Source organism: Peromyscus maniculatus, chromosome 14, assembly GCF_049852395.1.
Source record: "Peromyscus maniculatus bairdii isolate BWxNUB_F1_BW_parent chromosome 14, HU_Pman_BW_mat_3.1, whole genome shotgun sequence".
Taxonomy (NCBI): domain Eukaryota; kingdom Metazoa; phylum Chordata; class Mammalia; order Rodentia; family Cricetidae; genus Peromyscus; species Peromyscus maniculatus.
The window spans coordinates 48,166,803-48,184,067 of NC_134865.1; the positions used below are offsets into that span (position 1 = coordinate 48,166,803).

General features: G+C 43.1%; 1 protein-coding gene across 11 annotated transcripts in view; it reads left to right on the forward strand.

Moving 5' to 3' along the window:
• Positions 1–17,265, forward strand: part of Syne2 (spectrin repeat containing nuclear envelope protein 2) — a 320,688-nt gene that overhangs the window by 102,334 nt on the left and 201,089 nt on the right. For all 11 annotated transcript variants that reach the window (XM_076550884.1, XM_015992010.3, XM_076550887.1 and 8 more), the window contains exons 15-23: positions 257–335; positions 579–766; positions 3,105–3,269; positions 4,398–4,523; positions 6,866–7,036; positions 10,871–11,029; positions 11,337–11,510; positions 13,644–13,775; positions 15,507–15,665. In XM_076550884.1, the coding sequence (XP_076406999.1) occupies positions 257–335; positions 579–766; positions 3,105–3,269; positions 4,398–4,523; positions 6,866–7,036; positions 10,871–11,029; positions 11,337–11,510; positions 13,644–13,775; positions 15,507–15,665 (1,353 nt within the window). The remainder of the gene's footprint in view (positions 1–256; positions 336–578; positions 767–3,104; positions 3,270–4,397; positions 4,524–6,865; positions 7,037–10,870; positions 11,030–11,336; positions 11,511–13,643; positions 13,776–15,506; positions 15,666–17,265) is intronic.

A 17,265-nucleotide genomic window follows, 5' to 3' on the forward strand; every position in this document is an offset into this window, starting at 1 on the left:
AAGTCCCACGACCATGTTAAGCTAACTGAGAGTGACAGATAACCCTGTGTCATTGTGTCCTCACATCTGCTAAGGCCTGGCCACCCTGCATGAACTGTTCCCTCCTTTTTTGCTACTGCAGTGTGTTGGCATATTAAAGTCCTCAAGAAAATTTGGCAAGTCTGACCTTTACTGGCATCATAAACCAATATCTAGATTTCTTCACACATTTTCAAAAGTAAACTCTGTCAATATTTTTTTTTCCTTTCCTTCACAGAAATTTATTGAAGAGAAAAAGTTCCTGGCTCAGCTTGATACTTCTTTTCAAAAATGTGAAGAAATGTTTAAGAATTTAGGTAAAGTATCCTAGTTAATGCTTTTAATGGCACGACCATCATTTCAAGCTGGCCTTTGTTCCCCTTTAGTGGTTTGGAAATTCACTTTTTCCATGTATATTTTCCTTGGAAAATTCTTGCTTTTTTTGCTTTTAATATTGCCAGGGAACATGCTCATTTGTCTGTTAATGCAAATAGTTTCCTTAATACTGTTTACAAACAAAAACTATCTTCTAAGACTAGTTTTTTGTTTTGCTGATGTAGCTGGAGAATGTGAGAGTGTTGAGGAGGAGTTTGTGACATTGGAAAAGGATGTTCACGAGTGCAGACAGCGCATACATAACACGAAGGCCACGCTACAGAGAGTGCTGGAGTGTTGGGCAACGTATGAGGAAGACCTCCAGCTACTGAAGACTTCTTTTGAGGCAACAAAGAAGGAGCAAATCAAAGAGGTATTTGAAGTCCAGGGCACTGCCCCAGTTTTTCTTTTTCTTTTTGGAGACAGCTGAGTAGACCAGGCTAGCCTTGGCATCCATCTGCCTCTACTTCCTGAGTTCTGGATTCAAGCAAGCTTTACTATGCCCAGCTAGATTTACTCTTTTATTTCTTTTTGTTTGGAGGCCCATTTTCACTCCTAAGGTGAGTGTCTACAAAAGAGTAAAAACATACCTTCTAGAAAATTCTCCAAGATCTTTGGAAGAACTTTTTTTTTTTTTTTTTTTAAGGTAATTGTCAGAGAGTATTTTCTTCACATTGTATGTTTATACACACACACACACACATGTGGCACACACGCACACATGCACACACGCACCAGTTTACATAAATAATACAGCTTTTAGAAAAAAAATATTTGTTTTTTTTGAGATAAGGTCTCATTTACCCCCATAGTGGACGGTGACTTCGAACTTCTGACCTCCTGCCTCCACCTCCTGAGTTCAAGGATTATAGGTGTGCAGTACATACCCAGTTTGTGCAATGCGTGGATGGAGCCTGAGGCTTTGTGCATGCTTGGCACACACTCTACCAACTGAACTCCATCTTCATCCCCCTATTGCCCTTCTCTTTAGAGAGTACGGAAAAGACACTGAGAAGGATTAATAAGGAAGGGTTGATGTTGTAGTACGGCACTTGTCTGACACATGGGAGGCTCTGGGATCTGTTAACCCCGACTCTCTTTTTAAGACAGGTTCTTGGCTATGTGATTCAGGCTGGCTTTGGAGGCAAGATTCTCCTGTTTTCATGGAACTGCCTTAGTGATAGGATTATAGGCATGTACCACCATGCCTACCTAAATCACTATTTTTTCAGAACTATAATTTTCTATTAATTTAAAACTTTTACCCTTAAATCCTTCCTGAATTTTTCCCACAGAGGGTCCCAGACTGGTTGGCCAATAGAGGCCACACCACCTTGGTAATGGTTTTACCAAGGCCAATACTTACTTAACACTTCCCAATTTAACTCATCTAGTTCAACAACTTAATAGCAGCATTGCCCCTAGGAGACAGATGCCTCCAAGTCCACTTCAGAGCTAAAAGACTCTAACAAGATCTCTGGCTGCCTGGGGCATCGTGGCAGAGGTTTAGGGTTGTATGTTCAAGATGGCAACTTTTCTGAGTTATGTATATTTTAATATCAGATGTGTGGGAGGAGTGTTAGTGTAATTCATTATTATTTTCATACGCTGGCTAGGAGATAGTATTTATTCCTGTCATTGGTTTTCTTTGTTGAAAGTGGATCCAGCCGGGCAGTGGTGGCACACGCCTTTAATCCCAGCACTCGGGAGGCAGAGCCAGGCAGATCTCTGTGAGTTTGAGGCCAGCCAGTGAGTTCCAGGACAGGCTCCAAAGCTACACAGAGAAACCTGTCTCAGAAACAAACAAACAAACAAACAAACAAAAGAAAGAAAGTGGGTCTAGCTAGCCTTTCACACTGAATGTCTTCCAGATGGAGAGGAATTACTTCATGGACAGTAGGTTCTTGGTATGAAAGAGTTGAACTGAGTGTACAGAGCTGAGTATAGAGAGTGACTTGAACTTAGTGAGTCATCATGTCTCCTTGTCACCTAGGTTGGTCCTACAAGTTCTTCTGTTTTCAGGGTCTGATACTAAAATATACCTAAACCTGAGGCAAGCTGCCATCTTGAATGTGATCCCAACCCTCTGCTGAGATGCCCTGGGCTGCCAGAGGCCTTGCAAGAGACTTTTAACTGGGAAGGAGACTTGGTAGCATCGGTCACATATACTGTGCCACTATTAGATTGTTGGACTAGGTGACAAATAATTCTTGGCCTTGAGACTAAATGAAACAGTTCCAAGGCAGTATGCCCTCTTGATCTAATGAGTCAGGGAAACCTCTGCTGTTAGTTCACCAGGCACTTAGAATGATCGACAGGCACTTCTGAAGAGTCTGGGGTTAGGATCAATACAGTGCCTGGCACCTGCCACACAGCGATCTGAGACAAGCTGGGGAGTTCTCTACAAGGGAGTCAGTGTCTCTGCAAAGGCCTTCCCATCAGTCTTGCTGAGAGTCAGCCTTTGTAGAGAACTTTTTTGTTGTTGTTGTTTTGTTTTGTTGTTTTTTTGAGACAGGGTTTCTCTGTGTAGCTTTGGTGCCTGTCCTGGGATCTCGCTCTGTAGACCAGACTGGCCTTGAACTCACAGCGATCTGCCTGGCTCTGCCTCCTGTCCTGGGATTAAAAGCATGTGCCACCACTGCCCGGAGAGATTTATTATAGATATTAGTAATACCAATATACCATTAAGTATTTCTTTCTCTTATGTGTAGGTTCCCTTTGAGACCCTTTCCCAGTGGAATGCAAAATATACCTCTCTAAACGAGGTGGGAAGTTTCCTAACTGAAGTCAGCAATGGTGAAGTTGGATCGTCTATTTCTAAAGAACTGAGAAGGCTGAACAAAAGATGGAGAAAGTTTATCACAAAGACTCCACTTGTAAGTTGTTGTTTCTGGTAACGGCTTCCTGGAGAGATCATCCACATACTTTATAATTCGGTTATACAGGCAGAGCTCAGTGGCCGTTAGCAGACTCACGATTGTGCAGCCGTCAATGCAGTCAGGCTTTTTTTGGAGTATGTGGTATATATGCATACCTGTCCGTACATGTAAGGGTGTGTATGTGTGTGTGTGTGTGTGTGTGTGTGTGTGTGTTTGTGAGAAACTCTGCCTAGCTGAGAATGGGCTTGCACACTTGATCCTCCTGCCTCTACCTCCTGAGTGCTGGTGTTACAGGTGTGTACCATTACACCTGGGCATATATACCTGTTTCCCAACACTGTTGATGACTGATAGACCCTAAAAGTATATTTATCTATATTTTTATTATTTTTATTTTTTATTTTTGGTTTTTGAGACAGGATTTCTCCATGTAGTTTGTTGGAGCCTGTCCTGGAACTCGCTCTGTAGACCAGGCTGGCCTCGAACTCACAGAGATCCGCTTGGCTCAGTCTCCCGAGTGCTGGGATTAAAGGCGTGTGCCACCACCGCCCAGCTATCTATATTTTTCTACTTACTATTTTTTTCCTTTTATTTTATTTTACAATACCATTCAGTTCTACATAACAGCCACAGATTCCCTTGTTCTCCCCCTTCCGCCCCTTCCCCTTCCCCCCAGCCTACCCCCCATTCTCACCTCCTCCAGGGCAAAGCCTCCCCCGAGGACTGAGATCGACCTGGTAGACTCAGTCCAGGCAGGTCCAGTCCCCTCCTCCCAGATTGAGCCAAGCATCCCTGCATAAGTCCCAGGTTTCAAACAGCCAACTCATGCAATGAGCACAGGACCCAGTACCACTGCCTAGATGTTGACATCCACGGCTAGGCCCCGGGTGGGGCTCTGGGAGTCTAATTAGTGAGAAAGAGGAGGGTTTATATGAGCAAGAATTGATGAAACCAAGGTTGGATAAAGCACAGGGACAAATGGCCAAACGAATGGAAACACATGAACTATGAACCAAAGACTGAGGGGCCCCCAACTGGATCAGGCCCTCTGAATAGGTATTTTTAATATATATTATTAAAGAATTAAAAATGAGAGCATGAAATTTACAAAATTAATTTTTATAGGAACTGAAACTGCCAGTTACAAAAATTCAGGACCAGCCCCCTGGAGACAGTTCTGGAACGATTCTGTCTAAGGAGTCAGCAACGATGCCCGCAGAGCTTCCTGAAAGTCCTGGTGAGGTCATACAGGTGAGGCTGGTGCGCTTTGCACATGCTCATAGGGATGATCTAGCTTTGCTACTTTTCCCTGGAAAAGAACGGTTGGAACAGTGGGAAGTGTCTGCATTGGTAGGTAATAACAATCACAACACGGTCATTGATTAAGGCAGTGCTTTAGTGGGTCCTCTCTGGGAAGTAACCACGCCTCTGGGCTTCTCCATCAATCAAAGCAGGCGGGACTTCGGAGTGGTGCCAGTCAAGTTCGGATTTTCTTTGGAGGACTTCCAACAAGTCCTCCTGCTCCGTCAGGTGTGGCCAGAGCTCACAATTGAGTCACACAAGCAAACAACCAAAGGCGAGACAGCCTCATGACAGAAACGAGCTTGGGATTTTGTGCTGGGCCACGCTCGTGGTTCTCCTCAGTCACGTGCGGCCACAGGTCGGACACACCTGGCAACTTCCAAAGCTGGCTAGCCACCAACCCCTGTCTGTGTTGTTCACCTCTGTGGAATGGCTGAAAGTATAACTGATATTCCTTGTTGTGGTGCACAGTTTGGAGGGTGTTAGATTCTTAAGTTTAAAAAAAAAAAAAGTAAAATCGCACATGTGTAACAGTAATTAATACCCATGGCTTCAGATATGTGCCACACCCCAAAACCAGCCATATCACCTCACATAAGTGATCTCAACTGCCTTCAGCCAGCTGGCAGGACTGCTAATGTTTTCTTTAATGAGAATGCCTAATGGGCAAGGAGCACAGCGTTAGACCTCTCCCATGTCTGGCATGCAGGAAGCTTGGGGTTCATCTATACCACTGCATGAAAAAAAAGTGTAATCAAAAACAATCTAGAAGGATCTTTTTTTTTTTTTTTTTTTTTTAAATTATTTTTATTTTTTGAGACAGGGTTTCTCTGTGTAGCTTTTGGAGCCTGTCCTGGATCTCACTCTGTAAACCAGGCTGGACTCAAACTCAGATCCACCTGGCTCTGCCTCCCAAGTGCTGGGATTAAAGGTGTGTGCCACCGCCACCCGGCGAAGGATCTTAATTTATGTGATGTACTTTAAAATATAAGTCTCTGACCTCTTAAAATGTTCAGATATGCCGGGCGGTGGTGGCGCACGCCTTTAATCCCAGCACTCGGGAAGCAGAGGCAGGCGGATCTTTGTGAGTTCGAGGCCAGCCTGGGCTACCAAGTGAGTTCCAGGAAAGGCGCAAAGCTACACGGAGAAACCCTGTCTCGAAAAACCAAAAAAAAAAAAAAAAAGTTCAGATATATATGTATAAGCACACTTGCATATGGGTGCATGATTGGTGTGTGTGTGTGTGTGTGTGTGTGTGTGTGTGTGTGTGTGTGTGTGTGTGTGTGTTGAGACAGCTTCTCTCTGTGTAACCCTGGCTTCTCTCAAACACACTCTGTAGACCAGGCTGGTCTTAAACTCAGGAGAGATTCTGAGTTCTGGGATTAAAGGCAGGCGCTGCCATGCCTAGTAAGACCAACTTTGAAACTTTTGGTTGTGCGAAACTTTACTATACCAGCCTATAGAATACTGAGTCTGTTAGTGAGAACAGAATTGTTTTTAAATTTTTGTCTAAGCCTCTTTTGTTTTTTTTAATATATATATGTATGTATGTGACAAAGTCTTGCTGTATAGCCCAGGCTTGCCTCAAATTCATAGCAATCCTTTTGCCTTAGCCCCCTGAGTTCCAGGATTACAGACACATGCCATCATACCCAGCTCATCCTTTTCTTACTTTTTTTGAGACATAGTGTTTCTATATAACTCAGGTTATCCCAGAATTTACAATCCTCCTGCTTCAGACCCCGAATGTTAGGATTATAGATGTGTGGCCCCATGCCTGGCTCTGAATCTCTTTTTGATGATGTTGTATCATTATTGTTAGTAATAGCTAAATTTAATTGTGTATGAGTTTTCAACAAGTTTATCCAGATTAATTTTCTAAGCTTCAGTTTTACTTATAAAATGAGATAATACCATCTAGCCAACAGAAATGATATAATTAAGATAACATGCATGATCAATCTTTTCATTTGTAAAGTAGTGCATGCCTTCATGTTATCACTGTCAAACCAGGTCTTACATCACAAACGCGCAGTTGTGTGCAGACCAAATACACTGCAGAGCTCTAACACAAAGACTATACGTCTAGTAGGCTCTGGGTTTGTGTAAGGGTGTTTGCTTTGTGATTTCACACAGTGGCGGAATACCTAATGATGTGTTTCTCTGCCCTTGTTGTTAAGCAAGCACCATGCAACTTGGTATTGAATTTATATTCTTCAGGATGGCAAGATGATTTTAAACATTTTCGTATTGCAACGGTATCTTCTTAATGATGGTTTTGAATGTTGTAGGCCGTGGACAAACAGGAAGTAGAAGATGAAGAGTCGACCGGACAGTCGCAAGTGAATGAAGAGGTTGAAAAACTCATCAAGGAGGTGAGAATCTGGGAGTCAGAGAGCAAATCCATCTTGGATCTCCTTCGACATCAAGATGTGGATGGGTCCTCAGAGGATACCTTGCAGGTATGAGTGTGAATGTGTTTAAGATGGTGCATTCGTGATTAGAAACTTACATGGGCTTGTGTTTTAATATAAACAAAAAGTGTTAAAAAGCAGACAATAATGAGCCCATGTTTAATTTTCCTTATTGTGAAGTTTTAAAACGGCATAGACTCCAATCACTGATTTCCTCTTCGGTTAGCATGCTTGGAATGCCTTGGGAGTGTAAGGTTTTAACTCATTTTCCTGCCTATAACATGGGGATTGGAATATGCTGGTGTGTGAGAGGCAGGAGGATGAGTGCACCAAGTCTTTAATGGCTCACTATAATGGGAACCTATGAATTATGTGGTCATCTGTGCCTTGAGAGTCCCTTCAAACCAGCTCTGTCCTGGCCTCACTGATGGAGTGGTGACTGGGTTTGAACTCCATTCTCCATTTTTCCTCAAGCAGCGACTTAGGAGAAACAATGAGGTGCAAGTGTGTTTCAGTATTAGGATAACTGAGGATTTCTACTGAGTTCCAGCACATCCATAACATCAGCGGAGCATGTTGTAAGCTCTGTCCAGATGGGAAACTTGTGGAATAAAGGAGCGCTTTCATTTTTAAAAATTTGATCATCTGCAATTTGCTTTAGTAAAAGAAATGAAACAGGTATCCAATATTAAACAGATTTTTTTTTTTTTTGAGACAGGATTTCTCTGTGTAATTTTGGTGCCTGTCCTTGAACTCACTCTGTAGCCCAGGCTGGCCTCGAACTCACAGAGATCTGCCTGGCTCTGCCTCCTGAGTGCTGGGATTGAAGGCATGCACCACCACCCCCCCCCCCCGGCTTAAACAGATTTTTAAAGCATAATTTTAAGTTTTTTTTTTAAATTATATTTACTTACCTGTGTGGGGGCCATGTCACATGCACATGTAGAGGTCAAAGGGTAACTGCAGGAGCTGATTCTCTTCTTACACCATGTGGGTCCCAGGGACTAAACGCAGATCATTAAGCGTGGTGGCAAGCTTACCCGCCGAGCCTTCTTGGCTGGCCCTAGGGTATGATTGTTCTCTTTTTTATTTCAAGTTATTTTACAGCTATTAAAAAAAAAAAACAACCCAGCAGTGATCTTTCCTATACACAGTAAGAACGTAGTCATGTTGTAATCACGCCAATTATTAGAGAATCTCTATTGGATCACAATAATAGATCATATGTTTTCTATTTATTATTGACTTCTTTAGAGATGTATATTTGGGAGCTGGGGGATACAGGAATTCATATAGCCCAGGAACCCCCAAATGCCTGAACTCCTGATCCTCCAGACCACACCTCATGGTGCTGGGGTTACAGGTGTACCCCACCATGCCCGGCCAGTAGATGTGTTTAAAGAGTAGGAAGGCCTCTAGACAATGTGGATGATCTGTCTCCAGTTTAAAAACAGTTGTGCTTTCATAGTTTATACTTTTACATCCACAGAACCATATCTGTCAGAAGGGAAGAATAGCTTACTTGTGTGTCTTGGCCCTGAACAGCACTCAGTTTCTGGCACAGACACATAACTTCTTTTAAAAGTCAGTGTTCAATGGGTGATTAGCTGACAGCCAGTAGGTGTGGGGACCAGCCCCCACATTTATTTACCCCAGGAACTCTTGAGGAATGAGGGATAAGAGACTTAGTTAGAAATAGAGAAGGGAGAGAGAAAACTCAGGATAGACTGGGGTGAGCCTGGATCCTTATCCAAATGTGCCCAGAACTTTATTCCAAAGGTCTATTTAAAACAGTGCCAAGGGGTGGAGCAAAAGACCTCCCCCTTGCTAGTTAGACCCTTACAAACACCTTCTACCCAGGCCCGTGGTCCGGTCAACCTCCCATGCAGTCCTGCTGGGTATAACGATTAGGAAACCTAGTGGGCTCCAACAAGTCGGTCGGCTGGAGAAAGAGACCTCTTCTTCACGCTGTACCTTTCTAGTATATGGGCTCCTTTGTTATATTTTATAAAATTAAAGAGAAAAAAGTTAGAATTAAAGGGGAGTATTCTAATTTCATAAAAATAAAATGTCCACCATACTACTACATGAAAACTGATAAAAGTGGCCTGAGCATGCTTGCTGACCCCAAACTGACATCTGCTTACCACACCCATCCTGTTCTTGGGGAGCAATTAACTTTTTTATGCTAATTTGAAAGCTAGAAAGTCATTATTTATGTATAAGATTGAATTATATTTTATATACTTATTAGACATGTAATTCTGTGGATAGATATTCTTTTGTTTCAGAGTTTTCGTCGGAATTTAACTTTTCTTTTTTTTGGGGGAGAGAGAGAGAGAGAGAGAGAGAGAGAGAGAGAGAGAGAGAGAGAGAGAGAGAGAGAGTGTGTGTGTGTATGCATGCATGTGTTTTACTGGGGATTGAACATGCATGCTAGTCGGGCAGCTACATTGAACTGTATTCACAGCCCTTTTTGTATTTTTTACATTAAGAAAGGGTCTCACTAAGTGGCACGGACTGGCCTTGACATCATCCTGTAACCCAGGAGGCCTTGACTTGGTGACCTTCTGCCTCAGCTTTCTGATTGGCTGGGATGGCAGCCACCCAGACTGGGCATCTCAAGATTTTCTTAATGAATTACATCAACTCTTTGAACTCTGATCCATTTTCATTCCTGTGGCAAATATTTTCAGTAAATCATTGACCTGATGGTAGCTTGTTTTGCAGAGAAAGTATGTACATTTCTGTAGTCATATCTTTCTCTACTTATACACCTAAAAGAAAAAAAAAATACTGCATCCTGGCAGCAGGTTGATTTTTCTTAGAGAATTCATTCTTCATTGAGGCTTTATATTTTACATACCACTTCAGATCCATTGGAATTTACTTTTGTATGTTGTATAAAAAAGAGTTTTTAAAAGATTATTTTTTTAGTAGTCATTTTCTCTAATAAATTTATTGACTTCCCCTCAAATTTGACTAAGAACAATTTTATTTTTAAAAGTTGTTATTCTTCCAATTTATTTTCTTTTTATTGGCATTGTATTCTAGTTTTTATTTTATTGAAGTGTTTATAAAGAATATTCTATAAAAGATCTTGTCAGAATCTGATTATGTTAATATATTTCAAATGTTTTACTTATTTAAATTTTTAGAGAATATTTTCTTAAAGGTTTGTTTTTTAATTTTTGAGACAGGGTTTCTCTGTGTAGCCCTGGCTATCTTAGAATTTACTATATAAATCAGGCTGGCCTCAAACTCACAGAGCTCTGCCTGCCACTGTCTCTCGAATGCTGGGGTTAAAGGCATGCACCACTACACCTGGCAAGATGTGTGCGCGTGTGTGTACACATGGATGTGTCTGTGTGAGTTTGGGCACACGCCTGTGATGACAGACGAGGGTGTCATCCTCTGAGGCTGGAGTTACAGGCAGTTATTAACCATCTGGTGTGGGTGCTGGGAACCAAATGCAGGTTCTCTGAAGGAGCAGCAAATGCTGTTTACTTCTGAGTCAGTTCTCCAACCCTTATTTATTTATATTTTGAGGCAACATCGCTTGAATTCCGGGTTGGCCTTGAACTTGCTGTGAGCCAAGGGTGACCTTGAACTTCTGATTCCCGTCTTTAGCGCCCTAGTGCTGGGATTACAGCTGTGCTTCACCACCCCTGATGTTAGGCGGTGCTGTTGATGGAACTCGGCTCCGAGCATGGGAAGCAAGCGCTCTCCCACCTGAGCCACATCCCTAGCCCTCAAAATGTGCTTCTAAAGAGAACATTTGTTTGTTTGTTTGTTTTAGAATACAAGTTTCCAGTTCCCTGATGTAAGGTTGGCTTACGGTTTAGAATCTGAATATTGACTGTGATCTCTGATTTGTTGTAGCATCTTATTGCTAAAGGCTCTATGTACGAGGAACTTCTGGCCAGAACCGAAGATACCCTACAGATGGATGTTCAAAGTGCTTCGAACCTGGAGTCCTTCCAAAATGTCCTCCGAGCTGGGCTTCAGGCAAAGATCCAAGAAGCTAAGGAGGGAGCCCAGGTCTCCAGTTAACGTTCCTTACTTACTGAATTCATTGTTTTAGAACCAAGTGGTTGATGGGTGGTCCAGGAGGAAGGCCTGGCCCGAATCCTAGAAAGAGTTCGTAAAATATTAATTTTACATTATATTTTATTTCTATATAATTTAGAACATATTGGAAAATAGAAATGTTTTCAATGATATACTTCCACGCTAATCGTAAAATATAAACTGCCAGTAGAGTGAAAAGATTGGAAACCTAGGGATGTAGTAAGATGTCGGTCCAGCTGTGCACTTGTGAAGTTGTTTTATTTTTTTGCCGTTGCAGATCATCGTGGTGGAATTGTCTGCGGTGTGCAAGAACTTAAGGGACGGCTCACCGGAAGTAGACGTGAGGCGAAAGGTGGAAGAGGCTCGGAAGGACCTGGAGTCCTACATCACCAGAGCCCAGCAGTTACTTGGGGAGAGAGAGCGCCCTGGTGGACTCATTTCAAAGTACAAGGTGGGAAGTTTGTTCCCCTGGGGAACGGTCGTCATCGGCCACCCAGGCTGCTTGACGTGTGGATGTTTCCTGTGTAGAATGACATGCAGGGTTGCTCTAACTTGTTTTCCCAGGACTAGATATAGTATCTAACAGATACTGATAGAGTTAACAGTAAGTATTCGAGCAAGCGAAGATCAGTACAAACAACACAGCTGATTCCAAGGTGGAGAATCTAGTGTCTCTGGCATTTTTACTTGAAAATGAGCAAATTAATTCAGCACAGCCCAGGTATCAGATTTCCTGAGGCTTTAAATGAAAAAAAAAAAAAAAAAAAAAAAAGATGCATACAGGCACTTGGTTAGTTTAAAATCTGTGACTGTAAAACAATACTATTCGTAAGTTCCTTTGGGACAGTTTTTCATAGACATATACTTACCTGTGACATAAAGACCCAATAGTGTTGTTTTGTGTAGAGAGAGGTTGCAGCATTTTGGTTGTGGTGTTGTTTTTTGTTTTTGTTTTTGTTTTTTACTTTATTTAATTGGTTACTAGGTGTGTGTGTGTGTGTGTGTGTGTGTGTGTATGTATATATACATATCTATATAATGCACAATAGTAAGTTTCATTGTGACATTTTCATACGTGAAAATATTTTTCTCCACCCCTTCTCCCTCCCATTGATCTTTCTTTTTCACTAGTGCCCCCTCTATATGTGTGCGTGTATGTATGTGTGAGAGAGAGGGAGTGGGTGAGCCTGGACAGAGTGCCCATACTGCACTCCTAGAAGCTCAGAACTCAGGAGGCTGAGGCAGAAGCATCAGGAGTTCTCAGTCGTCTTTCACTACATAGCCTCTGGAGGCTAGCCTGAGCTACATTAGAATCTACTTCAGAAAAGCAAGAAGTCAATCAATCAATAAATCAATCAATCAATCAATTGTTGAAGAGGATTTCAGAAGAGTCCCGTATGTGGGCTTATAAAGAAGAAATAGGCTGGAGAGATGGCTCCCTGGTTAAGTGTATCTGTTTTTGCAGAGGACCCTGCATTGGTCCCCAGGACACTCATTGGGCAGCTCACAATTGCTTGCAATTCCAGTTTCAGGGGATCTAATGCTCTCTTCTGCCCTTCACAGGCATGCATATGGTCACATACAAACACACCTATGCATAAATAAAAAATTAATGAAAAAAGAAAAAAAAAAAAGCTGAGGTTCCTAGGCGAGGGAAGGACATCAGCTTTTGTCCCGTTTTCTTCTCCCTGACAGTCTGGAATTTGAGACTACAGATCCTCTGTTTTGGACTGGGCCATTTAGTGAAGATACATTTTCATCATACAAGTAAGACCATGCCTAGTTGGATCCTACCCTGATACCCTCCATTGATGGGAAGGTAGTGGAAGCCCACACTGACATGAGTGTGTTTGTCAGCTCACAAATATAGCTGTTACCAAAGAAGCCATGGACAGAAGGGCCCTGGGGTTCTGCATTGTGTTGTGTCTACAGTAGGTGCTTAATAAATGTGTATTGTGTGAATGAATGAGCTTCTACCCTGTGTAATTTCCTTCTCCAGAATCCTTCCTTTTCCTGTGGGTTTTCAGCCCTTCTCACAAACTTCCCAATCTATTTTTTTTTTTGTTCTGTCATTCACTGATTACCTAAGCCAGGTTTCTGCTCTCAGAGAGCCTGCCAGGGGAGGAGTATCTGCAGGTCCAGCCAGTCTGCACCGGGCTGTTCACCCAAGCTCTTTCCCTGGGGTGGGGCTGTCTGTCTGTAGACTGGCCTTGGGCAAGCCTTTGAGTCGATGATGAGGTAATGGTGCCTCCTGGATACATAAAATTGCTCATGCACAGTATTAAATATTTGCCACATAAATCCTACAGTAAATTTTTACCGTCTTGTATACTAATTTTTATCATTTTTGAATATTGAGTAGGTAAAGACCTTTCAATAAAACATATTTTGTTATCTTTTTGAAGGAACTCAAGATACAGAAATAGGTCACCAACTTCAACTTACCAAAAAAAAAAAAATACCTCCTGTAAAATTTCAGATTATTACCATCAACTCCCCTTCTGCTTCTCCCCGCTAAAGACATACCAAAGGAACTCAAAGAATCTGGCACTATGATCAGATTTCCATGATTTTCTTTTTCCAGGAAGCGTTGGGAATTTTTAACACCAACAGTCTGGCCAAGTATCTGCAAGCTGTGGAAGAACTGCAGCGTAATGTCCCAGGTGATGCGGAGCACCTGGAAGAGCAGCGTCGAGATGTGTGTGCCAAGTGGGAGGTAAGAGCAGCATGGTGGGCCTTGGGCTCAGGGCTCTGGTGCAGGGCCTGTTCATCAGCAGAGTCATTCCAGGCTTCCTCTGTCTACTCTGTGATACAGTTAGAGGGGCTGCTTCTCAGGCTCTGCCCTAAGTGGGGTCTGCCTCAGCCTGGGATAATACTTCCTATATCTGATGCAACTGGAGGAAGAAGAGGAGAGCCTCTGTTCTTTCTCTGTCTCGCCACAATGTCTCAGCAGCAGCATGTATTATTCTCCAGCATCATGGTCTCCATGGCTCCCTCTTCCCTGGTCTCAACCAAAGCCTCAAGCCTGGGGTGGAGCAGCTTTCTCCCCTTCCTGTTCTCTAGGTCACTTTTCTCTTCTTCGTTTGACTAGTCTGAACTTCCATGCCTGGAGCCATTTAATATCCCCAGAATGAAAAGTTGAGCATGTTTCTAATTTCCTGGCCGGATCCTGACTGAGATAATATAGTAAAGCATGTGTCCAGGCGGATTTCCCTAGAGAAACAGGGAGAGGCTTGGTGGAGATGAAGGTGTGACCCCAGGCAGGTTACTAAACTTTTAGGAACCTCACTGGTTAAATGGGGATAACACAATTTGACTGGTAAGATTGTTACAAAGATTTACATAAGTCACAGAGGATATATTCCGTAAATGATTATTATGAATATATGTATGCGTCTAATCAGTATAGTCAGCTCTCCATATTTTTGGGTTCTGTGTCCATGCGTTCAAACAACGGTGAGTCAAAGATATTTTTTTGAAAAAAAATTTGAAAAAAGTCTTGTATCTCTTCTGAAGGTGTACAGCCTTTCCCCCATCTGTGCAGGATTCACTAAACAATACAGAATAGCAGCTTTTGCATAGCATTTATTTATATTAAACCTCATATATAATCTGGAGAGGACTTGCAGTGTATTAGAGGGTGTGAGGTAATATGCAAATGCCATACCACTTTCCATAAGGGACCTGAGCGTCCTCAGATTTTAGTATCTCCAGTGAGGAGGGGATTCTGGATCAAGGGATGTCTATGTAATTGAATTAAAATCTATTAATGGTTTTCCTGAAAATTTATTTTTGGTTTGTTTTTGAGACAGGGTCTCATCTGCAGCCTTGGCTGGCCTAGAATTCACTGTGTAAACCAGGCAAGCCTGACTCACTGAGATCCTTCTGCCGCTGCCTCCCAAGTGCTGGGATTCAAGGTGTACACACACCATTTAAGCCTTTTATAAATGGGCTTCTAGTGTAGAGCAGTGTTCACTTTAAAGAACCATGGCAGAGATAGTTCAGAGAGTTCCAGTGCAGGATTTGTCCCGTGAGTGAGCCAGGATGGAGGTGGTCATTAACTAAAGCCTGAGCTGCCTCAGATTCACGCCGTCCCTCGTAATGCTTTTTGCCTGCTCCAGGACCCCGTCCAGGACCCGTCCATGTGTTTCTTATGTCTCCTTAGGCTCAGATGTGTCTTTTTAATGTATTCCCCTCAATCTGTAGCTTGTCTTTTCTCAACAGCATCTTGGACAGTTTAAATCACGTTTTTAGTTGTTAGAAAGAAAGAAATAGGTTAATGGATCTGCAATGTTGTTACATTCTCCCAAAGATAATGGGGGTGAGTAATGAGCTCAGGGTGCCAGCTTTGCTTCCTTCCTCTTATTTCTACGGCCGTTTTGTTGGCCTGAGAAAGAGCTCAGTCTATGCTCTTCTCATGATTAATCCACCCCTTTGTTGTTTGCAGCCTCTCCATCATGAAATCTCTTTGTATATCCAACAACTAAAAATAGACATGGAAGAAGGAAAGCTTCGAGACAATATTGCAAAACTTGAAAAGCAAATCAACAAAGAGAAGAAACTTATCCGCCGGGGGAAGACCAGGGGCCTCGCCAAGGAACATGAGGTAAAGGCACCCCACGGCCACTGCTGTTTGCCTCTGTGTTTGCTGGGTAACCACGGTGTCAGTTCACGGCCTGGGATTGGCTGTGCCGTGGAAATCATGTTAGTCTGCTCATACCTACGGACTCGACACTTGTGGTCGGGGCTCTAACTGGACCCTGTGCTTCTTGCCCATCTGAAGTGAGGAATCTCAGCTACAGTTCTTGTCTCGTGTTTCACTTGTGATACCTGGGGATCCCCTGCTCCTGAGACTGGTCATAACTGTCTCAACTATTGCTGTAGTACAGATGTGTGTTTGTCAGGATACCTCGTCCTCAAAAGCAGAGCCTTGTGAAAATGAGCAGTTGAGACATACAGGATCTTGGTGGCCAAGCTGATGATGTCTTTTTGGTCTGCAGCATCTTTGATTGGATTTGTGTAGTGGATAGCTCTGAGTCCTCTTTTCTTTTTGACTGTCAATTTCTGTGGCTCTCACAGTGGTACTCTCCCTTGCACAGACATACAGATAACTATATATGATATATATATATATGTAGCAGATATATATAAAACAGATATATACACACATATATGTGTACTGAAAGGGAGCTATAGTTTACTATCCTTCACAAATTTCCCCATCTTCCTCTCTTTTCCTAAATGTTTTAGTTTTTGGATGGGATAGTCTACATTTTCACCACTTTCATCCATCCTTAGCACGCAGTTTTATACCTTTAAGACTATTTATTCACGTGTTTATGGTTGTGCCTACGTTTCCCCATCAAAGTCTTTCCCCGGGTCTCCTTAGTCTACCCCTGACTGGTGGGTATCACAAATGTTCGTCAGGGACTTCAGGATCGTCTAGAATGGAGTCGGTAACCTCGCCTCTCAAGCTTTGCCTCCTCCTCTCCTGGCATCTTGGTGATGGAGGGCTTTGCTGTCTCAGCCGTCTCCATCCCCTCCCCTTCTCCCCCCTCCACTGGAGCCCCCGTGACTGAGCAGCTTCGTCCGTTAGTCCAGCCGCTGCTTCTCTTCCATCCATCTTGTCGCACTTCCCTTAATCTCTTAGGAAGAAAACGGCTTCATTGTCTTTCAGCACAACAATTTGCTGTTTGGGGGTCAGGGACAGTGCTGGGGATTGAAATCCAAGGCATCATGCACATAAGACGGGCGCTCTACCAAGGCAGCGATACCCCCAGCCTCCAGAACTAGCCTTTGAAAGCACAGGTTCCATTTTCCTGGGTCCCAGAGGTAGCTCTCTGCCCTCTCCAAGGACAGCCCCAATCTCTTTAGAAGGCTCAGGATGTCCCTTTGATGTCTCTCTCTTAGGCTGAGGGGACCTGTCTCTTAGAGCATTTACTCCCTGTCATCTCCTGTCACTGGTGGAGGTGACTTCTGTGATGGGTTTGTTTGTGTTGTCAGCTTGGCAAAAGCGGAGTTACCTGGGAGATGGGTGTCTGCGCATGCCCGTAGGGGTCAGCTGGACTGGCTGATGTATGATAGGGCTATTTTTTAGGCAGGGGTGCCTAGACTGTATTAAGTGAAGGAAGTGAGCTGAGTGCTTAGCTTGCATTTATCCTGATTGTGGGAGGGGTGTGGCCAGCGGCTTCCAGCTCCTCCTTCCT